The sequence below is a fragment of the Charadrius vociferus genome, unplaced genomic scaffold (genome assembly GCF_000708025.1).
Source record: "Charadrius vociferus isolate BGI_N301 unplaced genomic scaffold, ASM70802v2 scaffold13, whole genome shotgun sequence".
Classification (NCBI taxonomy): Eukaryota; Metazoa; Chordata; class Aves; order Charadriiformes; family Charadriidae; genus Charadrius; species Charadrius vociferus.
Window position 1 is genome coordinate 1,488,029 of NW_009647763.1, and position 14,610 is coordinate 1,502,638.

The following is a 14,610-nucleotide window of genomic DNA, read 5'->3' on the forward strand; positions in this document are numbered from 1 at the left end:
CCTTCTCCTGCAAAGCTGGCAGGTGGCAATAGCGGCTGTCGTTTGCACCTTGCAGACACAGCCTTCCAGCAGAGCAGTAAGTCAGGGAACTGAGCCGTGTGAGCCAGTGCTGTGGGACATAGAACACCCTCAGTCCTCGTCTTCTCCCTCGGTAAAGAGTGATGATTGTGCTTAGTTCTGTACCAAGCACTCAAGGACCTAGGCATAGAAATCCATGGGCGCTGAAGGTGTATTAAGCATGCTTATTTTAGCGTTGTCTTAGCGCTTTATGGAAAAGAGTTTATTATTGCTGTTTTTCAGATAGAGGAGAGAAAACTAAAATAACTTTACGAAGCCACCGGCACATCTCAGACCAGTATCCAGCTTTCCCGAGCCCAGCATCCCCAGTATTACATGTTCAGAAAGGATGCTGCCTCCGATAGCTATTTAATCATTGTTTACAGCTGTTCTTTTCTGAGAATTCATAGTTGTTAGCTGTCAAAAGGTTAAAGTAGTATAGCTTACAGTAAAGCACAATACAGTATAAACTAATATAATTGTAGCTGAGCTTGCTGTTCTTTAAATATCTAGCTTAGATGGCTATTGAGTTCTGTTTGTCTCATCACATTGTTTTCAAAAATAAGGGTTGCTCAGCTTTTGCCTTGATTGACATTTAATGACCGTAAATAGCATAGACAGTAATTTCCATGTGTGGAAGGGAAAATATGCCTGTGTAATATAATATTGAATAATATAGTTTCAGTGAATGCTTCTGTAACCTCAGTACTTTTTGTTACTTAAAGCTGGAAATAACCATTTCAAGGGTCCATGCCGGTAGTGCTTAATCATGTGATTAGTCTGTATTCATGTAAAAAAATCCCATTGACTCAATGGCTCTACTTACATAAGTAAAGAATTCAGCATTTTTGTCATCAGCAAAGTAGAGCAGTGGTTATTAAACACATTAATAAGGGTATTTTTATATTTCATTCCTTAAACCGTCCATTAGGATTACAAAAATAGCACATGTGAGGCTATATTGGTGGGGGGAGTGGATAAGAAAATGTGTTATTTCCATTTTAAGATTGTATGTTGGTGGGGGAATGATAAGAATATGCCATCTTTATTAGCTAAAGGAAAGCTTTTCTGCGTGCTACAAGATGTGACCGCTCTGAGTGTCCCTGTCCCTAGTGCTCTTACAGAAGCAGAGGAAACACTGTGTGAATGACATTGCCCTGACTGAGCAGAAGGGACTTTGCAGCATCTCGTGTTTCACCTGCCTCTATTTAGGGCTTGACAGGACATCCACTGAGTCTCTCGATCAGCTGGTTCTCAGAGAGGTTATTGAGGGCAGCTCTCGGCAGCAGGAGCTTGAGGTCCCCCCTTACCCTGGCAGGGTCCTTTCCAGCGCTCCAGCTGGGCGGCTGGAGGTGGATGTCGCCAATGGAAGTGTCTGGGTGAAGAGGAGAGAGCAGCTGGCTCTTTGGGGGGAAGGATGTGCTTAAGCCCTTCTGTGCAAGAGGGGTCTTTGGCCTCCACAGACCTGGGAGTCCCTTCCCGGTCAGTCTGTCGGGTTGTAAGTCCTTCTTCCTCTCTCTGGCCCTCCAGACTCAATTCCATGAGAAAACTTCCTAACAGTTGCATAAATAATTTTTCAGTTGCTTCTTTTTTCCTTGTACTTGGCATGGTGTACATCGAGACATTAATATATACCTGTGGCTTGATATTTGTCCGTAGATTGATAATCACAATAGTGGGCTCTCCTGACGTGACCAGCCGTATTCTAAACATGTTAGGCATGCATACCTTTATTTGTCTTAACAGAAATTGTGTTTTGTTTTTAAACAGAGCAGTAATGTATGTGGGCAGCATGGAGAGTCTCTCCATGTAAAAATACGTTGTTGGTGTTACTGTAGTGCACGGGAGTTTTGAGGGATGTGGTCCCTACGTTTGGCTCTAGCTAGCCACAAAGTTAATGTGCTCTGAATAAGTATTTCAGAGAGTGTTGACAGTTTGAGGTTATGGGGGTTTTTTTGTTCTTCCTGCTGTAGCCCGTGAGGCCAAAGATACTGAAGAAAGGGATGCAGGGCAGCAAACTTTCTATGTCCCGCTGTGGAAAAATATTGGGGTTTTTGAGCCAAGTGGAAATGCTTTTTCAGCGATGTTGACTTAACCGCTGAGTAATAGCAGCACTGCAGTCTGCACCCCCACACACTGCACAAGCACCTCTGTGCAGTAGCTGTACCGCTCACAAAATATAAGGACCCTCAAGAAGAGTAACGTAAGTCTGACCTTGAGTACTTGCTCTGCCACAAATTTCTCATTTGCCATCTTCGGCCACTGTAAGTATGGGACAGATACTAGCATGGCATGTAGTTCTTGGGGCTCTTTTTGTACTGTACCAAGCATCACTTTTTAGAATGTATGGGCTGCGGAAATCTGAAATGGTCATTATCTGCTTTTTTTTGGCATGTCATCAAAACAAGAGCTTGAAACGTGCTGAAAGTTCAGCAAGTTCATATGGGATTACACTACGCAATTATCAATTAGTCAAGTTTCCAGGATAATTTTCCCTTCCCTTGATCTTGACTTCTTTTATCCTTACTTTGATTTAAATGCTTTTTTTTTGAACAATGATGCAATTTCCTTAGTTATGAATAAATTCTTTTTAATATCTCAGTAAGTGATAGCAGTAAATAATTGGAATAAGCTGGTCAGTGTCTATATCTGAGTAATGCAGAGGGGCTAATGAATATGGGCTTTGAAAACCATCATCTATATAAGGCTCAGTGGACTGCATCCACTCTATGCTCATTTTAGGCAAAACTGCAGCCGGAATCCCGCCCCTGAAAGTGCCTTCTCAACATCTGCAGAAGTGATAGCGTTGTGATGCAAGGACATAACACGCCAATAAAAGGATCATTTTTCATTTCAGATGTCTTCTAGAAACATGGCTGGCCAACACATCCTTCCTCAAGCTTTGTATCAGAGCAATATGCTGAAAGCCATGAAGATTAGAGAGAGGACACCTGAAGATCTGGTCAAACCCCCCAGTGGAATAATTCACCACTTCAGGACTATGCACAGATACACCATAGAAATGTTCAGAATGTGCCAGTTTTGTCCTCAGTTTCGGGAAACGCTTCAGAAGGCCCTGACTGACCAGGCCACCCAGACTTCACTGGAGCGCCAGAGGAAGCTCAACTGGTGCATGGAAGTTCGGAGACTTGTCCCTCTGAAGACTAATGGTAAGTTATGAGCAAGTCTTTGCGCATGCATTAAAACAGGTAATACAAATGTAGCACCTTTATTAATAGCATCTGAGTTCACGTTACTGAAACAGAAGTGCATGGCTTTCAAAAAGTGGTGCCTTTTAATCTTAGTTTTGTAAACTAAAATTCTTTCTACATGATGTACTGTCCTGTGGCTGTAGCAGTCCCCTGCCCACATCATGGTATTACGAATAGCCTGAAAATTTCACCGGTATTTTCATAATATCAGTAACCTGTGGCACGTCAGAGTAAAATACTGGTCAGGAACCTTAACTTGCAACCCATCGCCTTTGTGTGAATCCGGCTCTGCTGTGTGTCAGCTCCCTCGTCGGAAGTGCTGAATGGCCCTTAATGCCCGGCAAGAGGAGACTTCAGATGTTTTGAGTGACAAGGATGCGTTCCCGTGTATATATAGCAGAAGTTAATATCCTGCTGTAAGCCCTGCTGTTGTAGCTGGCAGGCAAGGTTCCTTTGCTGATCCAGCTTTAACAGCGATGCCAGCGGGAGTTTCCTGGACCTGGAGCCTCTGGGAACCTGACCTCACTGGCCCTGGAGTCAGTGCCCCATAACCGGCCGGCTCCTTAATCCTCAGCTACCTGCTGGGGTTTGCCAGTTCTCGCTTTCCCTCAGGGCTCACCAATAACTCCCGGGTGCGTGAATGACAGCCATCCTTGTGCACCACAAAGTGTGCAGTGCCTTTTTCTTTCCAAGGGTCGGTGCTGGTTTTATGACTTGGGTTTAGGGTTACTTCATGCGTATTGCATCAAGAGCTATAAATGCAGAGGTACAGCACTAGTGCAAAGATTTCTTGAATAGGGTCCATGTGTCCACAGGTCTTGAGCAGAAAATTTTTGCACATGATTCCAAGTGTCATTGGGCATTTTACATTCAGTGGAGGAAAGATTGGGTAATGGCTATGACTTACGGTCACGCAGCTGCAAACTTGGACTCAGGATTCCCTAAAGCTGGGAAGATAGACTGGGACAGTGAGGACTCCAAGAACATGGAAAATATCTATTCTTTGCTCAAGGAGCAGATGACACTGGTTATAAAAATGCTGGGTGTGGTGGACCTGCAGCCTCATTGAAGTCCTTACATTATGTTCTGTGGATGCTTCTTTTCATATCTGTTTTTATATACGTTGCCCTTATCTTCCTAGTCCACATTTTTCCCTTCGCAAGTTCTACCATATTTCTCAATCCGATTGCACACATCTGTGTTGTACAAAAGCTGTAAAAACAGAACTGCTGTGCCGATGTCAGTGCCTCGACCTAGAAGAGCCTGATCCTAATGCGTGTCTCTGTAAGTGTCATAGGGGCACTGACCTTTTGGGGGGCTTTTGTGGGCTGCCTCTGCACTGGCATAAAATTCTCATGACTGTAATTAGGCTGTGTGTGGAGATCGCCTAATCTGGAACTTCCAGAAGGACTGGAGTCACAGCTAGGGCAGGCAGCGCTTTGCAGGTACAGGGAAGGTAACATCACTCCAGGTGTTGCATCTTCAAAACTTCACCCCAGGAGATAAACTCTAACGGATTTACTAGGAAAATGGACATCGTGTAATTTTTGCCCAGGGCAAAGAGCAGCATTTTTGGAATCCCCCTTCTTCTGTTAATACGAGTCTTGCAGGGGTTAACATTGCCTGGGCAGGCCCTTGTTGCTGACATCACTATGTTCAATAACTGTGACCTCTTCCATTGTCTCACGACTGTCAGCCAGTGTTACAAACGGGAACAATTTGAGAACTGGGGACTCAGACCTCACCTGTGAGCAGGCCCACCAATATACAAGGGGGCTGAAACACTAGGGCAGGTTGAAGGAAGGCAAAGCTAGGGGTTGGTTTGTGGTGTGTGCCCTCCCCGTACCCTCCGCATAGCTAACGAACTCAGCTTCAGTTCAGTGCTTTAGGGTCATTAAGTGCATGAGTAGCAGGAGTGGCTTTGGGAACCTGTGGTTAATGCAAAGTGTAGTCACAGCGAGGGACCTTCGCAGCAGAGAGAAGGTAGACTGGACTGAAGGAGGGGATCCCTCAAAGAAGGGACAGAAGCCTGGAGAATCCCTGTATTATCCCAGAAAATAACATGTTTTTTTTTCCTGCCACGTGGCATGACGAGTATTTTCTAAAGCATTTAGCTGCTTAACCCATAAATGTGGGAGGAATATATTAGTTCTTTCAGTCAACAGTGGGCTTTCATCAGAAAATTCTGGGTTTTTTTCTGATGAAGGTTGTAATTGTTGAAAGCAGAGAAAGTATCTCCTATAGGATCTTTCAATGTATATTTTACCTAATACGTATATGAGTTTGTAAAGTGGTGGGGTTTTTTTAATGAAAAAAAAGCCCTTTTGAATCACCACACATTTCTTTGCAGACATGTGAATGGAGGATAGAAGGAAAGCAGTAGGAGGTATAAAAATCGAAACAGTTAAAAAAAAAAAAAAGTATAAAAATTCCAGCAGCTATTGGCTGTAGAGATTTCACTTGTATAATGAATCGGCATTCATTCCAGCTCGCCCAGCCACACCCCCCGGGAAAGTCCGAGGGAGGCTTCGCTGCTCAGCCCTGCGCCCGCAGAACAAAAAGTACAACTGTTGCTCAATTGCTAGTCAAACGGCACGGGGGAATTCCAAGTGCTGTGTAAGGAATTTTGGGCAGCGCTTCTCAATAAAGAACTGAAAGTGAGCTCTCGGAGAGACAGAGAAAAAAAAAAAAAACTTATCTTTGATCTAGATTTTGCAAAGGGAAAATTTTAACGGGATTAATATGTCATCTTTCTTGGTCAGAAGGAAACCCAGTCAGTTTTTCTGTCTAATATGTTGTTCCCTGATTTTTTGGAGCTCAAGTAAGCAGCCCGCAGACTTGAAGCGAGCTTTGCAAGACAGCATTCAGAGACCAGAGCACAGTTTGCAGAAACCTGATATGCACTGAGTCCATAGCAATTTATGAAGTGTTAAGCAGATTTCAAATGGTAGTTTTTTCAGGATCTGGGGTCTGTTGTAGGTTTTTCTCTGCAATCGCACAGAAAAGGTAGCAAGTGTTCACAAACAGTGTACTTGAGCTCTTAATGCGTGTAGCAAACTGGGATTAAGTGTTTTGTGGGCATTCTTTGGGTGAGGTTTTTTTCCACAGGAGAAAAATCTAGTCGCTTTACCATGGTTGATGTCCTCTATTCCAAGAAAATTGCTGTGGTTTCTTAGCATTGGGTGAATCTGTTTACCACTGTAGTAAACACCGGACCTAGTTTTGAATCTAAGGATATGATAGTAATTCTTGATGTCTCAGAGGAGACATCCTCTTTTGAAGAAGATGTCTAGAGATAGAATTTGAAACCCAGCCATCGGCATGTTTTGTCACACCTTTTAATTAAGTCAGTTAACTCCTCTGATTCTCAGTTTCTTCCCCTTTGAAACTGCAGAACATTGCTTTCCTTCCTACCTGTAGAGTAAAGAGGACTTTTTCAATGCAACGAAGGTGTTTAAATGAAACTAAAATCATTTGGTTTCGTTTATTTAGCCCAGCTTGCTATCAGTTCTGAGAGGAAGGCAGGAGATGTTCCTATGATTGCTTTACATAAATCACCTACTCTTCTCTTTCTGTCTCTCTTTTTATTACAATTCCTCCATTCCTCCTTTTTTATTACAATTCTTCCATCAAGCACAGCCAAGTGCTAGGCCTTTCAATGCAGTGCTCGGCCCGGGACATGAGGCTTGGTGTTACTGTAGCGTATTCTTAGTGGTTTCCATTATCTCTGCCCTGTACCATCAGGTGTACTTGTATAAGTACTGATGAGGGAGGTTGGTTTATAATTTTAAGTTGACTTTGTTGTATTTAAAGCTATTTCAAGTGTTTGACATCTACAGTTGACCTCAAAATTTACTTCATGATATCAAAGTTACTGGTGAAGGGACAAAACCAGTATAGAGGTGACCTTCTTCCTTTCTGTCTCTGAGCAGAGAGCTCATAGCTGTAGTCTTGTTAAAACTGTTCTGTCCAAGGCTTAGAGAGCACCAAGAATATGCAGAGGCGCACCGTAATTCTACATCCCGTGCACTTGTGGGGTTTTATTTCAGTACCCATTTAAAAATTATGTACTCTTTCTTTTATTGCAGGTGATGGAAATTGCCTCATGCATGCTGCATCCCAGTACATGTGGGGTATTGAAGATATCGACCTCGTCTTAAGAAAAACATTGTTTAGTGCACTCAGGGAGATTGACACACGCAACTTCAAGCTCCGCTGGCAGCGGGAGGCTATTAAATCCCAGGAGTTTGTAGAAACAGGACTCCACTATGACACCCGGGTAAGGTGGCCTGAGGGAATGGTGCTGTTTTCTGAGTGCTCGTCAGCGGTGCCTTGCTGATTTCATTCGCTTTTTGGCTTCACGGATTCCGCCGTTAATGGAGAGCAGAAGTAGTCTTCCTTTGGAGGATATGGGAAAGCGTGGCCGTTTTGAGCGCTGCTGTGCTGCAGTTGGTTCCGACCTCCATGTCTTTGAACCATTGCTGACAGATGTTTCTTTCCTCAGAACTGGGAGGAGGAGTGGGAATACCTCATTGAAATGACCTCCCCAGAAACATCTGGGGCTCGAAACAGGCTTCCATATAATGCACTGGAAGAAATCCACATCTTCATCCTTGCTAACATCCTCAGGCGGCCAGTCATTGTCCTTGCAGGTGAGTTGCCCAACCAGTCATCTCGCGTTACGGACTGGGTTACTCAGTGCTGTATTAGTAATCTTATTTCACTCATCGTTATTTTCAGGTAGATACGTTTCAGAACTGGGCATTTTCAGCAATTGTTCTAAAACACCCAGAATGTGTTTTGTTTTGCCTGTAGCACATACTTATTTGTGTTTATTTGTGTTTTCTTTATCTTCCTTATGCAGATAAAGTGGTGAGAAGTTTAGAGTCAGGCTCCAGCTTTGCTCCTCTGAACGTTGGTGGTATTTACTTGCCTCTCCTTTGGCCAGCTGAAGAATGCTACAGATACCCAATTGTGCTTGGCTACGACAACATGCATTTTACACCGCTAGTGACTCTGAAGGACAGTGGGCCAGGTATTTTTCAAGTACCTTGTTCCATATTTATGTAACTTCTTCAATATCATGCTGATAAAGCGTTTGAATATAATCTGGTTTAGATTTGCATTTCAAAAGTTAAAATAAACGTAAAAGATTCCTTTAGAATACGTGCTTAAAATGTGAGCAGAAACAGTTTTGACTGTAAATCTGAATAGAAACTACAGGTTGTCTTCAAAATGCTGGTTGAAAGTAGAGTGAAACTCACCCGCTGGGAGGCTGGGATCGGTCAAAGAGTGGCCTCAGTTTCACTGTATTCTGGCCTCCTTTCCACGTCCCATCGTAAGAGAAGACACTTTGAAGGACGTGGTCTCACAGTGGTGTGTCACTGCCTGGCAGAGATAATGAGATATATGCTGTGCCGAGTCATTAGAGACTCTCTTCTGAATGGATAGCAGTTCTCTAGGTTCAGGTTAGGGCATCATCCCCTGGAAAGGTACGTCAAACTGAGATCTACAATGCTGCCCACACTAAGAAGAAAATTGCTGTGAGGACATTAAAACTCCTGTGGTATGGGGCTAGATTCGTGATGCAGATGCGTCTGTGTCCTCCCCCAGTGGCGCTCTTTAGAAACTGGTTGCTCTTGCCAGCCGTTCTCCTCTTTCTCCAAAATTCAGCAGTAGTGGTGACATCTCAGTGTGTCGCATCTTGTGGTTGCTCCTAGCTAATAAAATATATATATGTGCTAATCCATCTTGTTTCCCCACAGAAATCCGGGCTGTCCCTCTGGTCACCAGTGAACGAGGTAGATTTGAGGACTTGAGCGTGCACTTTCTGACAGACGCGGAGGAGAGGGAGAAAGAGCAGCTGCTAAAAGACTACTTGATAGTGATAGAAATCCCAGTGCAAGGCTGGGATCATGGTACAACTCATCTAATTAATGCTGCAAAGTGAGTGCCATTCCTGTTTCCTCAAAGTTACCTTGTTTATGGCGGTGGGAGAAGCTGGGCAGCCCAGTGTGTTCCTTCGGTCTTTCCTTCTTTCCACGGTAGCACCCGTGTTTACTCTCTGCAATATGAAATAATGGCATTACTGCTGACGTGCTTTGAAGTGCTGGGCTCGAGCCAGTCTCAAATTTAAAGGCAAAAATGTCTTCAGACTTAGCAGACTGAAACTAATATTTTAGAAGAGTAAACCCAATAGATTAGTTTCACCGACTTTTAGATTACACAGGAGGTGGCTGAAAAGTAGTTAAACCCAGGAACTAGTTAGACCAAACTCTTGCGCTTTACAGAAGGGCACATTGCATAAAGGACAGCTGGTGTAATTTTGGCTGCCCTAGGGAAAGTACTTGGCAATACGTTCCTAGCACAGATGCCTTGACGCCCTGGGCTGTTACAGTGTGGTGGTAGGCAGGAAGCTGTGACTGGTGGAGGAACCGGCGTCTGCGATTGTCTCCTTGACGGTTGAGCATCAGTAACATGCAGGGGGCAGCTGGTGGCACTCACCAGCTCCTCACATTTAGGGGATGCTGGCAGTGGTGTCTGCCCAGCCCCTTCACAAGTGTGGGAGGGAAGCAACTCCCTGAATCCTCTGTCTTTGCTTCCATTACCGGGAAGCACCGGGAGTGGTGGTTTGGGAGCCTTCAAAATTGAAGTCCTCCTACCCAAAGGATATATGCATACATAAAGAGCCTGGATTCCTAATCCAGGTTCCCTAGTCCGACTGGACAGATGTGTTCTTGAGTATTACCAGTAATGCTAGCTCCTCATGCTCCCAACTGTGGCATGGTGAAGCCCCGGTGTGGGATATTCCCTGTGGTCAGGAGCAGAGCAGGGATGGTGGGATGGATGCTAGCGTTGCACACACCCCACTGAAGCCCCATAGTTGGTTCAAAGAATTCCACTGGTAGATACGGACCCAACAGGGCAAAACCAGGAGCAGATTTCATGATAAACTGTATCATGAAATGCTGAGCCCATTGTAGGAAAGGCACGTTCTTAGTGTGGGCTGGTGAAGAGAGGGATCTTCCACTCTAACCTCAGCTCAGCTGAGGACTGGTCTTCAGAGAAATTCAGGATTGGGAGGATTTTTCTTTTCACTTCTAAAAGATTATCCATATTCTTCTGCAAACAGCTCTCAGACAAAAAAGGCTCACCTAGAAAATCCTTTTAAGAATGCTTATGTCTAGCGTTGTGTCAGACCATTTCTTTAGATATGAAAGTCTCCATTTGACATCACTGGACACCTGCTTTTAAAATTATTTCCATTTACAGCAACAGTTTAACATCCTGGATCTTCTAGCTGAGTAATATGGATGTGCATTAAATCTACATTTCCTCCCCATGTTGCTTGTATTTGCCTCCACCCCCACCGTCTGCCCTTTTTCAGGCACTGATGCACTCTTCCTTTTTTGGCTATCAGGTTAGATGAAGGCAACCTACCCAAAGAAATAAACCTTGTGGAAGACTACTTTCAACTGGTACAGCACGAGTACAAGAAGTGGCAGGAGAACGCTGAACCTGCTAGAAGAGAGACCTGCTCCAGGAACAGACAAGAACTGTCCCTCTCCCAGCTCTCCCTCTTACAGGTGAAATGTGAAACGCCGAACTGCCCTTTCTACATGTCTGTGAACACCCAGCCCTACTGCCATGAGTGCTTTGAGCGGAGGTCCCAGGCGAGCAAAGGAAGAAAGCTGACCTCCAAAGCAGCACCCGAGAAACTGAAGGCAGCTGGGTCGGGCTCCTCTCGTGGGGACCCCTGTGAACCTGGGGGATGGACGTCCGAAGAGCCTGTAACAGGGCCTCGCTCCGCACCTCCGACTGCGCCAAGCCTTTTCCTATACAGCGAGACCACAGCCATGAAATGCAGGACACCAGACTGCCCCTTTACATTGAACGTGCAACACAATGGGCTTTGCGAACGCTGCTACAACTCCAGGCAGCTTGGTCCTTGCAACAACTTGGATGACCGGAGACATTTAGACTATGCCACGTGCAAGGTGTGCCGTCAGAAGGCCAACAGGACCTTCAATGGCATATGCAGCACTTGCTTCAAAAGGACTACAGAGCGCTCCTCAAACGGCAGCCCCGCTTTCCTGCCCACATGCCATCAGAGGTCGACATCTGACCCGTCTCAGATCTCGCAGAGCCTCCTCCAGCACTCCTGCCATCAGGCTCCCAACATCCGCGGCGAGGAGCCCCTGCCAGCAGCGCTGCCTCCCGAGGAGAAGAGGGCAGGTAACCTCTGCAGGAAACCTGGCTGCAAGTTTTTTGGGACGTCGCAAAATGAGGGCTTTTGCACGCTGTGCTTCTTTGAGTACAGGGAAAACCATGGTAAGTGGGGATGGGGGTGAGCTTTGGCTGCAGATCGGCCGCCTGGAGCTATGAAGCTCTGCATGCACCGGGTGCAAAAAGGGCAGGGGGGTGACAGAAATGGTGTGGAGCAGAAGCAACAGTCTGAAGAGAAGGTGCTTTTTTTTGTCCTTTAAAGGGACACACAGTAACAGCGTGGGAAACCTGTGAAATGTCTTGTAAAACTTCCTGTTGGCTTTCATGGAAGCCAAACTAGCTCAAGAGGGGGTGAGTCGTGATCCCTCCTCACCGTCCACTGCAGTCATGGTTTGGTATGAATTTTCTTCACAGCTGGACAAGTTGCAGGGGTCAGTGAGGGAAATGCTATTGAATGCTACTGAAAAGCAGTTATGTTAGCAAGGCTTTTAAAAAGCTTGTCATGAATTTGAAGGTCCCTATCCAGTCTGGATGTAACAGGTATAACACTCTGGAGTAACCACTGACGTTGGGTTGATAAACAGAGCAAGTAGAAGTTGACTGTAGATAATAAGCTTGTATTTTGGAGTAATTTAGGAGCGTGTTGTTATAATCTACCTTAAAATCTTTCCTGGTAGTATCATGTGCATGCGTGCACATGTGTGTTTAATGGCAGGCCTTCAAAAATGTAATAGTCTGTGAATAAATCCCAGCATGAAATCTTCATCTTTTCATGCTACTGCTCTGTTACACAGCCAACAAGCCCTTGGGTGTAGAGGGTGAAAGAGAGAATTATTGCATATCTCTTAAGACTGTTTCATTGCTGACAAGTGTGCCAATGCTGTGCTTTCCACATACTTTCAAATTAGGGGACTTCTGTGCCAGCTTGCAATAGCTTCTTTTTTAGCATTATTCGCAATGAAAATTTTTTCCTTGTGATTGTGGAATATGTGATTGCTTCATGAGACTAAAAACCATAAGGCACTTTTTCCCATTAAGCTCTGTGCCGCTGTACTTCCATTACCCCATGTGCCTGAAATGGGGGATGCCGAAAGGGAAGTGTCAGGGTAGGTCACAGATGACATGCTGAAGCCAAAGGTGAAATTCCTCTTGGCTTCAACAGTTATTAGTTTTCCCACTGAGGGCAAGTTTTTCCCAAATCAGCTGTTTCAACAACTTCTGATATGAAAATCAGGCTGTATTAGCTGCCTTATTTATGTAACATAGAGGAAAGTGCATCAACTGAGGGGGCGCAAAATTGTCCAAAACCCATGCTGGAAGCTAGTAGATTTTTTAAAAGTTGTTTGTTTGTTTGCTTGTTTTAAATTGGGAAGCTTTTTATAATTGCTTTGGGTCACCAGATCTATTGGGCACATTCAAAGTCCTCCTGTCCTTACTTTGCATTACAGACAGCACTTTGCTCCGCCACCAGAGGAGATCTCAGAGGAAGTCCTCAGCAGCAGGTCAGCTGGGAACCTCGGCCGCTGCCTTCCGTAACAGCGTGTCCTGCCAGCGGCGTGACTGCGGCACCCTGGGCAGCACGATGCTCGAAGGGTACTGCCAGAACTGCTTCATTAAAGCCCAGAACCAGCGATTTCAGGAAGCCAGGAGGACAGAAGAACAGCTGGTGAGACAGACAGAAGTAAGTGTGAACTTCTCAAAATTTTCTTCGTGTTTAGTGCTGCACATTTTTCTCTTGTGAGAACAACTCTGGAAAAAAACGACTAGAAAATCCTCAAATGGCTGCATCCTTAGTATCAGAGAAAGACAAGCATAGAGTTATCTCATGATTCTTACCTGCTGCAACTGAGCAGCATGCCTAAAATTCATAGAATCCTTTAGGTTGGAAAGGACCCTTAAGATCATCGAGTCCAACTGTAAACCTAACACTGCCGAGTGTTCTCAGTTTAGAGTTATCATGGCCATGTTCAATTTTACCTGGGATTTCACCAGCAGTTTCAGAAGAAGCAATGGGACCAACAGTTGGTTGGTTTGCTGGTCAGGGAGGGATTTTCATTCTTACCCTTAGAGCTATACAACTGCATCAAGGGGTTTAGTCCACTTCATGTCACCTTTTTCATTGAGCCCATTACAGATTATTTTTTTTATTATTCCTTTTTTTTTTTTTTTTAAATTTGATGTGGTTTGCCCCTTTTAGAATTAAGAGTTACCAAAAGATTAAAAAACATTTTTTTTCTAAGAAATGACAGAATTTGTGGTTTTCTTTGGTAAAGCCCAACTTGGCTCTTGGTATTGTGCTTTTCAGAAGAAGCAACAACCCCCAGCGGTTACCTATACAAACCATGAGCAGAGTAAATGAAAAGCCGCTTTTGCTGCTGCCAGCCCAGCAACTGACAGTGTGTTTTAATGTGTTTTTTTTTCAAGAGAACAGGACAGCACAGAGATTTGCAGCGAGCAGCGTTGAGTAGCCAGAAGAGACAGTGTGCCGTGGCTTCGTGTCGAAACAACCTGGCCTGCAGAAGCGACGACTTGTGCCAGGAGTGCCAGCGCCTCGGTCAGCTTCCACCGTCAGGGGGTGCCAGGGACCCGGCTGCGGACGAGCCCCCAAAGCAACGCTGCCGAGCCCCTGCTTGTGATCACTATGGTAATGCCAAGTGCAACGGCTACTGCAATGAATGCTACCAGTTCAAACAGATCTATGGCTAGCGGAGGGGAGGAGTTGGTAAAGAACAAGAAAGCGATGCCAGCTACTTCCTTCGCTGAAACGGTGCTACGTCCAAAACACTTAACAGTCCTGGGAGTGGGAGGGTTGGGGGAAATATAAGCTGTCGGCTCATGTTCGCGTTTATTCCCATGAATGGGAATAAATGTCTACTTCCTCTAAACACTGCATACAAGGACTGCTGAGAAGGGCAGGTTGCCTTCTGCACAGAGTTGTCGTTCCATGACTAAGCTCCTACAATGCCATATTTAATTCTTGGACTTCCCAGGAGGAAGTGTGAAGCATTTGAATCCAAAGAACTTCCCAGTTCTGCCTCTTTCTCCATACCTCCCCCAGCTTCCAGGCGAGGAGCAGCAGCTACTGTCAGAGGTGCAGGAGCTCTTGTGTTTGCGT

The 14,610-nt window shown here is 45.0% G+C and overlaps 1 protein-coding gene across 2 annotated transcripts; it reads left to right on the forward strand.

Moving 5' to 3' along the window:
* Positions 1–2,914: 2,914 nt before the first annotated feature.
* Positions 2,915–14,219, forward strand: TNFAIP3 (tumor necrosis factor, alpha-induced protein 3). Of its 2 annotated transcripts, XM_009882293.1 has the most exons (9): positions 2,930–3,227; positions 7,358–7,548; positions 7,774–7,921; positions 8,134–8,304; positions 9,035–9,215; positions 10,690–11,597; positions 12,946–12,953; positions 12,985–13,161; positions 13,920–14,201. In XM_009882293.1, exons 1-9 carry the CDS (start codon positions 2,930–2,932, stop codon positions 14,199–14,201), a joined length of 2,364 nt encoding a protein of 787 aa, XP_009880595.1. The 2 variants fall into 2 exon arrangements, with proteins under 2 accessions (XP_009880594.1, XP_009880595.1); XM_009882292.1 differs by having other exon boundaries at positions 2,915–3,227; positions 10,690–11,600; positions 12,944–13,176; positions 13,920–14,219.
* The last annotated feature ends 391 nt before the right edge of the window (positions 14,220–14,610 follow it).

Excerpts from the sequence above, each read along its gene's own strand:
- TNFAIP3 (XM_009882292.1), top strand. The coding sequence starts at position 2,915 with ATGTCTTCTAGAAACATGGCTGGCCAACACATCCTTCCTCAAGCTTTG. Across the intron at positions 3,228-7,357 it reads TGTCCCTCTGAAGACTAATG|GTGATGGAAATTGCCTCATG; the intron begins GTAAGTTATGAG and ends CTTTTATTGCAG. Across the intron at positions 9,216-10,689 it reads CATCTAATTAATGCTGCAAA|GTTAGATGAAGGCAACCTAC; the intron begins GTGAGTGCCATT and ends TTTGGCTATCAG.